The sequence below is a fragment of the Equus asinus genome, chromosome 8 (assembly GCF_041296235.1).
Source record: "Equus asinus isolate D_3611 breed Donkey chromosome 8, EquAss-T2T_v2, whole genome shotgun sequence".
In the NCBI taxonomy this organism is placed as follows: Eukaryota; Metazoa; Chordata; class Mammalia; order Perissodactyla; family Equidae; genus Equus; species Equus asinus.
The window spans coordinates 27,248,893-27,262,353 of record NC_091797.1 but is presented as its reverse complement, the minus strand read 5'-3'; the positions used below and the strand labels follow the sequence as shown (position 1 = coordinate 27,262,353).

Below are 13,461 nucleotides of genomic sequence, written 5' to 3'. Positions count from 1 at the left end.
GAAGGTTGGCCAGATAAGCCAGTTTGGCCCAAGGCAGTGGGTTAAAGCCTGTCTCTCTGTATGTATCTGTGCTTGTCTTTTTCTCTCTCCCTGCCCATGCCAAATAGTATAAAACCAGACACAGGCCTAATACCAAACCACAGCTGAGATCCTACTCCCCTTCATCCTCTGTGCCCTGTGGTCAAGCCCCCTGTCCCTCACGTTTGGGTTGACCAGGTATTTTTTTCTGGCTGAAAGGTAGCTGTAGTTGCGAACATAAACATAAGTCTTAGTCCCAGTTCATATGTGAGTTTCATCTCTGGCCTGTCTCCCAAAGTTAAGTCCTTGATGTGGATTAAAATGCCCACTTGTGTCTTTCAACTCTAAATCTCGATTTGTTTCGAGTCTATTTTAGAAGCCTTCATCCCCAATTAGCATCTCTTAGCTAATGCAGCTATACGTGATATCCCTTTGCATTTATAGGCTGTGCCATGTAATCCCACATATCCTTATATGTGCCTTTATGCTTTCCTTTCCACGGTCAGTTGCTAAAAGTTGTTTTCATATCTTCTACTTTTGCACTCGGTATATTTACCTTGCAAGATGCTGAGCATAGAATTGAAGTGATTGTTGATAGATCAACTGAGCCAGAACATAATAATAGTAGTGAACACTTATATAATGCTTACCCTGTGCCAGGTGCTTTTCTCAGTGCTTTATGTATGTTATCTCATTAAACCCATACAGACACCATGAGAGAGAGACTGTTATTATCCTCTATTTTGTAGATATGGTAACTGGGGCATAGAGAGGTTAAGAAACTTACCCAAAGTCACACAGCTATTAAGTGTTGGAGCCAGATTACAAACATAGGCAGTCTGACTCCAGGGTCCATACTCTTCACCCCTATGCTAAGATTTAATTAAAATGGTAAAAGTAAATATTTATCAAGCATTTATTATATGTGAGTCCCTGTGCTAAGTGTTTACATGTATTATTCATTCCTCATGGGAACTATGAGGTAGGTACTGTACTATCCCTATTTTATAGACAAAACTGAGGCATAAAGAGGTGTCGTAAATTGTCAAAGGCCATGCAGTTACTAAGCCCAACATGGAGCATTTGTGCTGTGCACCCAAATCTGTCTGAGTCCAGAACTCCTGCTCTTAACCACTGTGCTGTATTGCCCATGGACCTCTGGTGCTATTAATGGGGTCAGATCCTACCTGCTGTTTGACCCCAGTGCGGGATATTGCTCCTCTCTTTTTTGGTTTGTGTACTGGGAAGTGCTTTGCTCATTCATCAGTGTGTTCAGGGGCCACATCCAGAGACAGTGCTTGTGTGACTTTCCTGGCTAAGCCTACCTTTTGAACCTCTTCATTAGGTGCTGCTTCCTTCACTACCAGCAGTTTTTCTTTTTTTTTTTTAAAATAACTGCCTGTTTTATTTATTTATTTATTTTTTTAAAGATTTTATTTTTTTCCTTTTTCTCCCCAAAGCCCCCCGGTACATAGTTGTGTATTCTTCGTTGTGGGTTCCTCTAGTTGTGGCATGTGGGACGCTGCCTCAGCGTGGTCTGACGAGCAGTGCCATGTCCGCGCCCAGGATTCGAACCGACGAAACACTGGGCCGCCTGCAGCGGAGCGCGCGAGCTTAACCACTCGGCCACGGGGCCAGCCCCACTACCAGCAGTTTTTCAATCTTGGGCCATTGCCTCAGTTTAGGTCAATAGGAGCAATTCAATTTCAGTTTCTTTTAGTGCTACTGTATTTATTTGAGTAATTCATCCACCAGTGAAAAGGTGATTCTACCCGTTATACAGACAGTTCTCTGTGGAGGCATGAATGTGAAATATAGGTAAAAAGCCAAAGCACTGTTTGAAGACTGCTGTTTCTGAACCTTTCTTTTCTATTTGTTCTCAAGAGTTTTCCTTCTGAAAAGGCAGAAGGTTTTGCAGCAGCAGGAGAGAAATTCCATTAAGAGGAGGAAAATCATGAAGCTTATTTTGTCTTTCTTTCCCTTTCCCCAGAGTCTGAATGGTGTTTGGCTGAACAGAGAACGTCTAGAACCTTTAGAAGTCTATTCTATCCATAAGGGAGACCACATCCAGCTTGGAGTGCCTCTGGAAAATAAGGAGAATGCAGAGTATGAATATGAAGTTATTGAAGAAGATTGGGAAAGGATATATCCTTGTCTTGCCCCAAAGAATGACCACATCATAGGAAAAAATAAGGGCCTGAGAACTAAAAGGAAATTTAGTTTGGATGAATTAGAGGGTCTTGGAGCTGAAGGGCCCTCAAATTTGAAATGCAAAATAAGTAAAGTGTCTTGTGAACCTGGTCAACCAGTGAAGTCATCTGGGAAAAGTGAAGTAGCCAGTCACCCCCCTGAATATTTGGATCCTAAGTTGACTTCTCTTGAGCCGAGTGAGAAGACCACAGGGGCTCATGTTTCCCCTGGCCCCGTAGAAGTCGTAGAGCTTCAGCAAAAGAAGCAGAAAAAAACCTCAAACCCTTCAGCGTCTCAGAGCAGCTTAGACCTGTTTAGGGTGACCATGTCCAGGATTCTGAAGCTGAAAACACAAATGCAGGAAAAACAGGTAGCTGTTCTGAATGTGAAAAAGCAGACCCAAGAAGGGAACTCAAAGATGATTGTGAAAATGGAGCAGGAACTCCAGGATTTACAGTCCCAGCTATGTGCGGAGCAGGCCCAGCAGCAGGCCCGAGTGGAGCAGCTAGAGAAGACTTTCCAGGAGGAGGAACAGCATCTCCAGGTACCACACAGGAGGGAAAGACAAGACTGCCCCTCAGAGGGGTGGGCAGGCCCTTTGTGAGCCTCTGGCCAGAGCGCTCTGTTTCCGGATCAGTGACCCAATACTGAGCACCAGGGACAGGAGATGGAATGGGAACAGAAAACTGTGAGATGAGAGAACGGGGTCAAGTCAAGGATTAAGGCTTCAGCATGATGATCAGATCAAGAGCTAGAATAGAGTTGGGGTGCGAAGATGGGGTATAAGGTGGCAGAGCCAGCTGGGATGTAGCTGATCTCGGGATGTAAAGCTGAGGCATCTCAGAACCGAGGTAAATTCAGAGAGGTTGGATGAAGGTCAGGGTGCCACAAAACACAGCATACTCTAATTAAACCAAGAATTGTCCTTGTGAGTTATCTTTCTTTGCTTTGTGGTCCAAGGCAAATCAATTAGATCCAAGGCAGGTCGGGGTCAGCTGGTTGCTCGGCCCTTGTACCTGGCAACTTGTTAGCTGTGATGGTTAATTAACTCTGTAGCTAACCTAGGAAGTGGAAGGCTGGAAAGGCAGACTGTTTTTGTTTCCGTCCTGAGCAGCCAGCATAGGAGAGAACAGGTACACCATAACTCAACTGTTGAGTTGAGTGATAAGCCACTTCCTACACTGCCTTTCGCCGGAAGGTAAAATAATGACTGTCTTAACTGTGTCAAGGTAAGACCAAATGTGTCCCGTCCCTGAGTCGTTTGCTTAGCTGACAAGCTCTTGCAGAAAGCTTCCAGGCTAGAGCTGATCTGGTCCCTGCTCAAAATGTCAGTTCCCATCTGGCAAGAACTGCACATTTTACTCCAACCTACTTGCTCAGGTAATCTGAATGTCAAGAATTCCCCATTGTGAACTTAGTACTAAGAAGGGCCAATCAGGATCAAAGTGAATAAACTTATTTATCTTTTGTTTATTTTGCTCAGGGCAAGGAACAACCAGCAGTGTTGACTTATTTCTGAACAATTTGTAAATTTCCATTCTAATCTCTGGAATCCTCTCAAACTGGTAGTATTGGCAAAGGCCATGGATTAAATACGTCTAAGGGTATACACTGTTTGCCTATGTGTACTTTTTTGCTTTCCTTATCCAACCTGGACTAGTTCTTGAAATTAATAGAGGGAGGTTTATCTCTATATATTTAGCATCTGACCCCTTCACCAGAGCAGAACTCTCTTTAAAGGCTGTGTTCAGGAAAAAGAGTTAGTATTAATTAATATTTGTGGCTGCTCTGGGCTTGCTTCAAGATATAGCTGTAAAATCTCTTTCCATACCAAAACGGCGAAGAAAAGCAAAAGCACTGGTTTAAAGAATTTCTCTGAGTTTGAGAGGGTCATGTGTAAATTACTGTTAGTGAAGTGTATCTAGTCCTTTGTTTATTAGCTGCATTTCCCTCTGCCACCAAGCCCTAGGGATTTATCCTACCCCTACTACTTGTTCACAAGCTTATTTAACCCTTGCTGCTTGGTACTATACTTGGGCTTGGGCAGTTATAAAGATGCTTAATAAATGGTTTTTGCCATTAAGGAATATATCTTGTTGAGGAGACAAGAGTATTATACATATAAAGTAATCAGAACAGTTTTAACTCAGTATATTTAAATTAGAGAACAATTTCAAGTTGGCATATTAAATAACTAGGTAAATGTTAAAGTGAGGAGGGAATGGCCCAGAGGTACTTGTGGAAGGTGGTGGATGTGGGGTAATGATGATGCGGAAGGCATTCACATCAGAGGGGGCTGATGGAAGAAATATAGCATAAGCTCAGGCAAGGTGAGAGGAGAACCAATTTGTGGGCCAGAAGTGGTGAAGAGACTCACAGTGAGAGACAGCGTGGCCAGAGTTGAGGGAAGAAACATGGTGGAGTTCATGAGTGCCAGTCTGGGGGATTATGTATGAGTTTACATATTTGACAGCTCAGAAGCTCTCAGTTTACATCCTTTTGGGAGTACAGCATTGACCAGTAGAGACTTGGAGTATTAGCCCAGAGTTTCTCCAGAACAACCTGAATGGTGGCTTGAAGGTGACAGCCCTGAGATGTGCGGTATTTGAGCAGTTAACTCTGCTTAAATCCTTTACTGCCAACAGCTTGAAGTAAAACGGAGATTTTCCACCTGCTCCCTGCCCCCTGTTGTTCCCAGATGCTCACACTAGCTGGTTTGCTCTGCTTGTTGCTGGATTTTGTTCCTTTTTTGCCCTCCCAGCGAGAAACTTTCCGTTTTGTTTCTGGCTTTTCAGGGTTTGGAGAAAGAGCAAGGAGAAGAGGACCTGAAGCAGCAGCTGGCCCAGGCTCTGCAGGAGGTAACTTATCTCTTGCCGTTGTACTGAGATTATAGTGGGCTGTGGAGTGAGGGGGCAGGCAGACTTTGCATGGCTGCTGGCTGCCTCTGCTGCTTAGCACACACCTCTGTACATTTCCAGTCTGTAGACAGAGCAGGTGGCAGCTGCTCAAACCATCAGGTTGGAGATTTGGAGCCTCACAGACAGCCAGACCTCAGCATGAAAACTTACATCTTCATCTGAGCAGGACTTGCTCTAGTGAAGATGGAGGAGAGCCTGTAGCAATTAGGAGGCTCTCTGGGGAAGTGGCCGCACTTCCAGAAAGGTGAGGGCAGCTGAGGGGAATTGCAGGCTATGACTTGGCCACCAGGGCCTGCAGGGACCTCTATTACCTCACCATTCCTGAGCTGAAGCCATCCAGAAACCATTCAAGAATGTTCCAGTTAAGCATTTTAGATCAGTTTGAGAATGTGCAGTTTAACAGTCAGCAAAACATATCTATTTACTGGAAAGGCAAGGCTCACAGGAATAAAATTTCCCTAAAAGATTGCCTGTAGTTTATTTCATTTAACTTGACTACCTCTTTCATCTGATTATTTCTTATAAGCTCTTTTGCATCTTTAAAACCTACTTTGTCTTCTCTCCTTTTTATGTTATGATTAGTAGTTTGATGCAAGTTTGGTTAGGAGGTTAGTGGGATGGTTCATATCTCCTTGAAAAAAGTGAGCAATTGCATTAGAATTTGTTCAGGAGAATTTCTCATTATGTTCTTTTATTGTATATCTACCTCCCAACCTTCTTATAGTGTTAACAATCACATATTACTATAAGCTTGGGACGAAGCCTGCCTTGATTTCCTTGGGGGTGCACAAACAGCTTTGGAAAGAATTAGGTGAAAATGAATTCAATCTTTTTGGAATTTTATTTTCTAAGCTTGTTTATTTTCTAGGGTGGGAGGGTAGGCATGTTTACCATTTAGAGCATTATTAAATTAATATTCAGATACTGTTTTAAAGTTGACTGGAAAAGAGTAAGGTTCTGCTACTTGGAAATCTCCAAGGGATCATTGAATACCCTGCACCCACTGCTGCTCACCCTTGTCTGAGACAGAGAGGAAAACACTATCATTTAGCGTGAGGTGCTTGGCCAGTCTCCATTCATTAGCCTAAAATGATATACTTTAACCTGCCTGGGGTATGTACCACTCTCTCAGCTGAAACGTGGTTGTGTTTTGGTCCACCCTTTTGGTCCCTCTGAAGCTGTTCTTTTTCATTTGCCAGGCCATTATAACGACTTGCATTTATGTAGAACTTAAAAAACTTTTCTAGTGCTTTCATATCTGTTATTTTATTATTAACACTGATATAGGAGGGGGACCTGTTTTCCTATTTTATAGATGAGCAAGTTAACGGCACACGCATCTAATCAGCAGTCCAGATGAATACCCAGGCCTTCTGACATAACTGCTTTTTTCTAGGAGACCACACATTTTAAAATTTGTTTCTTGAGAATATCTTTTCAGAAATACTTACCTCTACTTGACCTTCTTTAAAAAGGGATTTGAGATGAGATTTAAAGTATAAGCTCTACTTAAGCATAAGGGAGATCAAAAATTATGTTTAATGGACGTGCACCCTCTTGACATTTGGTGTAGGCAGTTAGTCACAATGAATGAGCTGTCAGTTCTTGGGTGTGGTAGCTTCCAGAAGACATAGGCGGGGTTCAGGCAATATTGCCTTATCAGTGTATAGTGTGTAATTTGTAGAATAAATAGGTTAAAGTTCTTTGTTATTTTAATGAAAATGATTATCTAGTTTTCCTGAATCTCATTTCTCCTTGATCATTATTTATTTATTTTTTTTAAGGGAAGATTAGTCCTGAGCTAACTGCTGCCAAACCTCCTCTTTTTGCTGGGGAAGACTGGCCCTGAGCTAACATCTGTGCCCATCTTCCTCTACTTTATATGTGGGACTCCTACCACAGCGTGACTTGCCAAGTGGTGCCATGTCCGCACCCGGTATCCGAACTGGCGAACCCCGGGCCGCTGAAGTGGAACATGCACACTTAACCGCTGCGCCACCGGGCCGGCCCCTTCTTTATTTAGTTCTTGAAAGCCACTCCCAGGGCTGGGTAGCCCGAGTTACTTACTAGTTCTTTTTCTTTTTTTTTTAAAGACTGGCACCTGAGCTAACATCTGTTGCCAATCTTTTTTGTTTTCTCTCCAAAGACCCCCCAGTACATAGTTGTATATTCTAGTTGCAGGTCCCTCTAGTTGTGTTATGTGGGACACCACCTCAGCATGTCTTGATGAGCGGTGCCATGTCTGCGCCCAGGACCTGAACCAGCGAAACCCTGGGCCACAGAAGCAGAGCACACGAACTTAACCACTCGGCCATAGGGCTGGCCCCTACTTACTAGATCTTGATCATTGGTTCCCTGTATCCCTTGGGTGACTTTTTTAAAAAATGCACATTCCTGGGCCCCAATCTAAAGGTACAGAATCAGACCTTCTGGAAGGCAGTGTAAGTTCTTAAGTTGATTTGGATGGCCATGGAGATTGGGTTATTTCCAGAGGGATTAATGGATGTCATGGCCTCCCTCCCTATCTGCCCCCTTCCCTGAAAAGAAAAAGGTAATTGAGATGTCCTGGGGAGCAAAAGCATTATTTTGAAATTGCCAGTCCACTGATCCCTTGAACCAAAGCCACTGACAGAAGGAGGGAACAGGCGTGTGTGTGGCTAAAAGGAAAGATGCCGTGTAGCTCATCTTGAGTATGTATCTGCTGTGTTTCTGCAGCATCAGGCTCTAATGGAAGAGCTAAATCGCAGCAAGAAGGACTTTGAAGCCATTCTTCAAGCCAAGAACAAAGAATTGGAGCAGACCAAGGTACTGGAAAGAAGATGAAGGTTTAGAATTTGGTTAGTACATGCAGCTCAGCGTTTTCAACAGTGCAGGGGTTGCTATGGTGAATAAAGAGACAGATTACGACTGTTCCCTGCTTCAGGGGAAATAATCTCTAAAATTATTCAGGCCTATAGAAGGTCTGCCTGTTAGACAACATGTATTCCTTCCCTCATTCAGAAGCAAAATGCTGGGACTAAAACACTCACATCCTGCAGTCTAGTCCGTTGTCTGTGGTAGATGCCCCTTCAGAGTGTCTCGCTGACTCAGGCTAAGGAGTGGTGTAGTCAAAATAAAGAATAGTTCATCCTGATGGATTTTTGTAATTATTTCCTACATCAAGTCAATGGAACGCATAAATTAGGGGTTATAAACTCAAATGCCCACTGGGATCAGACTGGTAATAGAAATAGGTGAGGTGGCCTAGGTGTAAGAACACAGTGGGAGCTATGGGGACAGAGGCGCACTGGAAAGGGGCACTAGCCCCGTCACCCTCCCCTCACCCCAAGAGGCGGCTGTTCTCTGTTGCAGCCATTTGTTGCCATTGAGAAATGCAAGCACAGTGTTGTCAGATCTTCTGAGTTTTCCACAGAAGACAGAACTCTGAATGTTTATGTGAAATATCCCAATTTTCAAATACTGGCAACAAATTCAATTTTTTGTTTTGTTTTTTAATACCATGAGGACCAACCTAAACGAGTCTACAGGGTGTATCCAGTCCCCAGGCCACCAGTTTGCAACCTCTGAGCTGAAATTAATGCCTGAGTCTCCCCGCCTCTCTCAGCATGCCCCTCCTCGCATACCGACCTGGATCACAGTACAGAAAAGAGGAGGCTCTCTTTTCAGTTAGTTTGCTATCCTTGTCCTCTGTTTAAATCACAGTGCCTTTTCCCCAATTCATAAGTTTTTAGGGAACTTGACTCTAGTTAGAAATGGGTCCAGATCCTCTTCACTACCCCAAGCAATCTGACAGTCTTTGCTTTGATTAGAAGAGAAAATAAAAGACGAAGAGTGAATCAACCACTCAAATATACCCTAAATGACTTTTCCTCTCCCCTTCAGGGGCTCCTAATACTTTCTGTTTTGGGGTTGAGGTGCTGACTTAAATAAGCGTCTGCTTTAAGAGAGCGCACCTAGGATCTTCCCTAAAAAGTGTATCTACCAGTGAACTGGCCTCTTGGGGAAAGCAAAGGGAAGCTGCGCTGCAGACCTCTGCAGGAGTGGGAAGTGGCGAACAGCACAGAGCTGGAGGCCTGAAGGTACTTCAGAGAGGCTGTCTCCTCAGCCTCCTGCCTGCGGGGAATGTAGCTGTCATCCTTACTTTATAGAGGTGGCAGCTGCAAAGAACACGAGGGGCCTAAAACTGACTCAGCCTTCCTGCCTTTATGAGCTGTTCTTCATGTCTTCTTTCTTGTCCCGTGAGTTCTGGGTTGCTTGGGGTGATTTTATATTACCTCTAAACTGCAGTTCGCTGTAAGATACTTAATGCCTTGTTCTGGTCTTGGGTGGTTGGCAGGGTTAGTATGCCACCTTCAGTTTTTCTCATTTGGTTAATTTTGTGAAGGAGACAGAAACTACAAATACTGAGAAAGTGGAGACAAGAAAGGAAGGAAGACAGTGACTTGTATTACAAAGCAGTTCTGAGAAGCAGTAACCCCTGGGGAAAGTGTTTTATTCTTGTCTTGCTGCTCCAGGATGAATTTTTAAGTTAGACTCCTCTTGGATCTCATTCCAGATGATTAACTCCATCTCTGTCCTATGTTGCTTTCTTGTCATCATTCTCCTGAATGACAGGTGGGGTTGTGTGTCTTTGCAGGAAGAGAAGGAGAAGGTACAAGCACAGAAGGAGGAAGTTCTCAGCCACATGAATGACGTGCTAGAGAATGAGCTCCAGTGTATTATTTGCTCAGAATACTTCATTGAGGTAATTATGAGCAGTGGCTCATGCCCTCTCACTCTCCCAACCCTGAATGGGGCCTCAGCTACATGGGCTGCTTCTGCTATAGGGAAACATTTTGAAGAGATTTTTCTTCCAGGAACTTAATGTAGCTATTTGACTTCAGTGACCTCTAGAGATGGCCACTTCTCATTTGTTTTTGTAGTCTCCTTTACCTGTGCTATACTTTTTCTTATTTCACTTGTTTTTGAGTATTTATTTGGTGTAATCAATATTTTTAGTTGCAGTAAAGCCTTTATCTCTTTGTTGTTGGGGAGAAAACAGGGCTACATGGCATTAGATGTTTGAAGTATCAGAATAAAGCTGCTCAGTGAAGCTACTCTCTTTACCCTGAATGGTCACAGTGCTGAGAGCAGGTGTATAGTGCAGCCTTTAAACAGGGTGGTTAATGTCATTGATGTGTGTGGTCACTTTGGGAGTTCCATGGCCAAGTAGAACATGTTTCAGGGAGTCTCAGGCTCCTTATGAAAATGAAACATCTCTCTCTGGGGTTACCATTTGTTATCCTGTCACATTTTTGCACAGACTCTCTTTTAATTTTTCACCAATTCTACCATTTGTGACCAGTTCATCTTAAACCACAAGTGTTAAATGACAGTGCTTGTCAGACTCCTTTACAAAGGAAAATGCATACACACACTGCTTGCTTTTTTCTGGTGGTCTTTAGGGAGATTGAGTCTATTAGCTTCCTGAAAAATCTTTTCTGGGTAGACCTGTTTCTTTTGCTCTGGATCCACTTTGACTTCAGGTCATAATTTCCCCCATAGTTTCTAGTCATTTGATTCTCTACTTTGGAGAAACTCAGTGTTGTTTTGACAGGGCTTATGGACTCTATTAGAGGAAGACAAGGAAAGGGGCATTGGAATGGGTGATGAGTTAGCCAGCCCAGGCATCTGCACAGACATATAAGAGACAAACAGTTTGACCTGTGTTTTGTTTACAAACACCGCCTGACCTTTTTCTACGGTTCACCTCTTAAAGTCAGTGTTGGGAAGAGGTTTCATTTTAATCAGACAGGTTTTTACTCCTGTTTTTGAGAATTTATCTCATACAGTAAACGGAATGTCTCCTAGTTGGCTTTCTGGGCTCAACTTGGCATTTGAAATATACATAATTTCTGTGTTATTTTCCACTGCTATCCTAAAAACAGAAATGAAGACTTTTGAGCCTCAGCATAAGTTGTGTCATAGGAGATGTACATAAAGAAGAGTAACGAAGAGAATGGATTATGTTCTTGGGAGTTAAAAGGGCCCTGGCAGAAGTCTAACTGTTGGAATTACTCAGAGGAGCCCCGCAAATAGAGGCTTCCTTCTGCTTTCTCTCTTCTCATAGGCTTATTTACTTAGGGGTTCAGGCACTGTCAGTGAACCCACTACATTTAAAAAATATTTTTTAGTTCCTTTTTCCCCAGCCTTTTTAGTTGTCTTTTTACATTTATTTTACTTTTTTAGTTGCTTTTGAATAGAGATGATACCTTCTACCATTCTATATACTGAGTATTCAGAAGGTGCTCCCCTTCATATATTAAAATCGAGGTTCTAACTCACCATTAGGAGGACATACGTTTGTTTTTCATAAGAGAATTAGTGATGTATTTGTATCGAACATTCACATGCTTACCAGTCCTGCTTTGTCCAGTGAATTCATTTGCAAGGTAGCTAACCCACATTGGCAGTGTGGTCTGAGTGGAACAAAATGGACAAATCAGCCTACCTGGGGCCTGAGTCCGTGAACTTTCAGAAAGAAAATGAATTGTCTAACTTGAAGCTTAAAATTTCCCATCCCTGAGAATGATTCTAATACCCTTTGTAAGCCCTCTAAATGGGATTCTGGTTAAATTTCCATTTGGCTTTGGAAATTAACTCTTGTCCTAGCTTTGAGATCACAATTGCCCTGAGAAAGTGAGTGTGACAGTTCTGATGTGTGTGTTCCCATTCCTCTTTAGGCTGTCACCTTGAACTGTGCCCATAGCTTCTGCTCCTACTGTATCAATGAATGGATGAAGCGGAAGATAGAATGCCCCATTTGTCGGAAGGACATCAAGTCCAAAACTCACTCCCTGGTCCTGGACAATTGCATTGATAAGATGGTAGATAATCTGAGTTCAGAAGTGAAAGAACGACGAATTGTCCTCATTAGGGAGCGAAAAGGTGAGTGGGTATGAACAAGAAAGTGTATCCCATCAACAAAGGACTTATTTTCAAGCTTGGGGCAGATTTTTTTTGATTGGGGAAGAGAGTCAGATAAATGAGTCTTGAGCTAAAGAAGAGGTGGAAGAAATGAGAAACAGTAAAGAGTTAAAGATAATGTGTGAAAAAGAGTTGAGGTAGAATTAACTTAGGTATTCAAGCAGAAGGGAAAGGGGAGACTAAAGTGTATGTGCCTTGGTTGTAGGGATAAAAAAAAGACCTAATTAGAAAACATGGTCAAACAGTTTGCTGTACTGATCACTAGAAGATGCTGTTGTTCAAGACAGTTTGGTTGCTGTCCAGGTGTTGCAAAAATCTTGGGTTGAGTATACATTCAGTTATAAATAGGATGTATACAAGTCAAAGATTCACAGTTTGGAGAATGCCTGAAGAAAACATACAGCTTCTATGAACTATATAAGAGTCACAGCTTAAATACCAAATCGGGCATATTGTTAAACCAAAGAGATAAATTTAACTTTACTGTGTTATTGTTGGGTATCCTAATATATTTACTAACAAGGCTCCCACCTGGACAGAGTTGGGATAAAGAGATTGGGGAAGGGATTGTTGAGTTTCCCTAACAGATCATGCATGCATAGTGAATATCTGCTCATAGTGAATATCTTGCTTTCACCAAGTGATCTCATCACACTTGGGACCTGCTGTGTTGAGGGTTGCAGAGCCACTCTGCAGTGTCCTTGTGGCAGAGGAATATGTCCTAGGGCAAAGCACAAGGAAGCTAGCAAATAGGAAGGATTGGTTATTGGGCAGGGATGAGAGTGCATATAAGCAGGGTGGATCTGATTATCATGTTCAGTCCCTTTAATAATTCAGTACAGTACTACCTTCTGGGAAAGCTTCAGGGCCAAAGTGCTGTGATGTCAGTTGGCTGCACATAAAGGCCTTTCAGAGAAGAACCAGAAGCTCTCTGCCCTTACAGGTGCTACCCACCACCTGGCCATTGGTAACCTATGTTCATGTGTGTCTTTGGATATACCTTTCTCTAAGTCCAGAGAAGCTGACGATTTAAAAGCCACGCTCTTAAGAACAGGTCTTCTGTCCACTGCTTCCTTTCTCATAGCTCTTCAACAGGTATCAGCCACTCTGAGTAGGGTCAGGAATCTGATGCTAATTTGCAAGCAGCTGTGGTATCAGACTGGCCCTCTGTTGGTCAGCCAGAGTGGAGGCAGCAAGCCTGTCACAGAGCCAGGTGGTGTGGGTGCTGAGCAGGAATTGTGCTTGAACCTAATATGCCCATAGAAGACATTCTGACCTGTGGGAGGGTGGGGTGGCCATTGGGTGGTTCTTTAGAACCAAAGTGTTTGCCACTTTTCCAACAGCTATGTGCTGTTGGATTTTGTGCCCA

General features: G+C 43.0%; 1 protein-coding gene across 6 annotated transcripts in view; it reads left to right on the top strand.

Moving 5' to 3' along the window:
- The window catches only part of RNF8 (ring finger protein 8), a 36,635-nt gene that overhangs the window by 15,595 nt on the left and 7,579 nt on the right, over nt 1-13,461 (top strand). For all 6 annotated transcript variants that reach the window (XM_044776592.2, XM_044776590.2, XM_044776591.2 and 3 more), the window contains 5 exons: nt 2,009-2,752; nt 5,004-5,066; nt 7,842-7,931; nt 9,763-9,870; nt 11,849-12,053. In XM_044776592.2, coding sequence (XP_044632527.1) covers nt 2,009-2,752; nt 5,004-5,066; nt 7,842-7,931; nt 9,763-9,870; nt 11,849-12,053 — 1,210 coding nt within the window. The remainder of the gene's footprint in view (nt 1-2,008; nt 2,753-5,003; nt 5,067-7,841; nt 7,932-9,762; nt 9,871-11,848; nt 12,054-13,461) is intronic.